This window comes from Mustela nigripes, chromosome 16 (assembly GCF_022355385.1).
Source record: "Mustela nigripes isolate SB6536 chromosome 16, MUSNIG.SB6536, whole genome shotgun sequence".
Taxonomy (NCBI): domain Eukaryota; kingdom Metazoa; phylum Chordata; class Mammalia; order Carnivora; family Mustelidae; genus Mustela; species Mustela nigripes.
In genome coordinates this window covers 2432001-2433334 of record NC_081572.1, presented here as the reverse complement: position 1 = coordinate 2433334, position 1334 = coordinate 2432001, and the positions used below count along the sequence as shown (strand labels likewise).

Below are 1334 nucleotides of genomic sequence, written 5' to 3'. Positions count from 1 at the left end.
GAAGGAAGGACGCGGGAGGGGGGCCGGAGGAGGAGGGCGCCGGGGAGGTGCAGGGGGAGGGATCCGCGGGCCCGGGAGAGGGAGGGAGCGGGACCCGGCGGGAGAGGTGCGGCCGGCCGCGGGGCGCAGGGCGGGTGGGGAGCTTGACACGGCCGGGAGGGTCTCGGCGGCGACCCCTCGCCTGCAGCGCGGCGCCTGGGCCTGCCCCTGCGCCTCTCCTTCTCGGTGTGAGCCGCCCGGGGACCCCTGCTGGGGGCCACGGAAGCATCCACTGCAGTTTCCAGTTGCACAGAATTGCGTCATGTGCACACACACACACACACACACACACGCGCGCGCGCGCGAGCGGGGAGCCGCCGGCAGGGGGCAGAATCGGGGCCGGGGCAGCTTGCGCCCCCCACCCAGCGCGCCCCGCCCCGCCCCGCCAGGCTCCGGGCATTTAGGAAGGCGAGGGCGGGAGAGAAAGGGCAGGGAGAGGGAGAGAGCGGGGTTCCCGGGATCGCCAGGGAGAGCGGGAAGGAAAAGCGAGGAGGAAGACGGAGGAGCAGCCAGGCTGGGGCCCCAGCAATCCGGAACCTTACCGGAAGGGGGCTCCGAGGCCGAGCCCACCCCAGGTCCCCGCCGGCTCGCAGTTTGCCCCCCGGCACTCTCCTTAGTGGGGCAGGGCCGGGCTGCCTTGTTTCCAGCAGCGACCGGGCTAGCCCCAGCCCCATGGCCAAGCTGGACGAGAGGGGGCGACTGCAGAGGGGGCGCAGGGCATGTCCGGATCTGCCTGGGGGACCGAGGGGACTCGGTGGGGTCCCGGCATCGGGCGGGAGTGGGGAGGGCCGAGACGTTCAGGCTGAGCAGGGGCACATCGAGGCTGCGCAGGGAGCCGGAGAACGCATTGGCTCAGGAGCCAAGCGGCCGTCAGGACCGTGTGTCCCCGGTCTCCGACAGCCAGCCGAGCCGAGGCCCTCCCGAGAAGCCGCCGAGTGTGAAGTTTAGCACCTCCGGCGGCGAGACGGCGCGTTCTTCGGCGTGCGGCTCCGGCGTCCGGCTGGGGGAGCTGCTGCGCTCCACGCCGCCTCCCGAGGGCGCCGCCCGCGGGGCCGCGAGCTCGCTGGGGTCGCGGCGAGGGCGGAGGGGACCCGGAGAGGGTGCAGGAGGGGCCGTGCGCGCTCGCCCTGGGGCGTGTCTGGGCCCCCCGCTCCTGGCCCCTGAAGGACCGGGAGCAGGAAGCTTGCGCAATCCCTTGGCTGAGCGTCCAAGGAGAAAGAAAAAGAGCAAACGCCGAGCGAGAGTGGAACGCGCGAGGGGGGCGGGCAAAGAGCCATCCGGGTCTCGGCTCCCGC

General features: G+C 73.3%; 1 protein-coding gene across 1 annotated transcript in view; it reads right to left on the bottom strand.

Annotated features, from left to right (window-relative positions):
- The window catches only part of CBX4 (chromobox 4), a 5661-nt gene extending 4948 nt beyond the window's left edge, over positions 1–713 (bottom strand). Inside the window, exon 1 of the mRNA XM_059380159.1 lies at positions 582–713. Coding sequence (XP_059236142.1) covers positions 582–713 — 132 coding nt within the window. The remainder of the gene's footprint in view (positions 1–581) is intronic.
- Positions 714–1334: the final 621 nt, after the last annotated feature.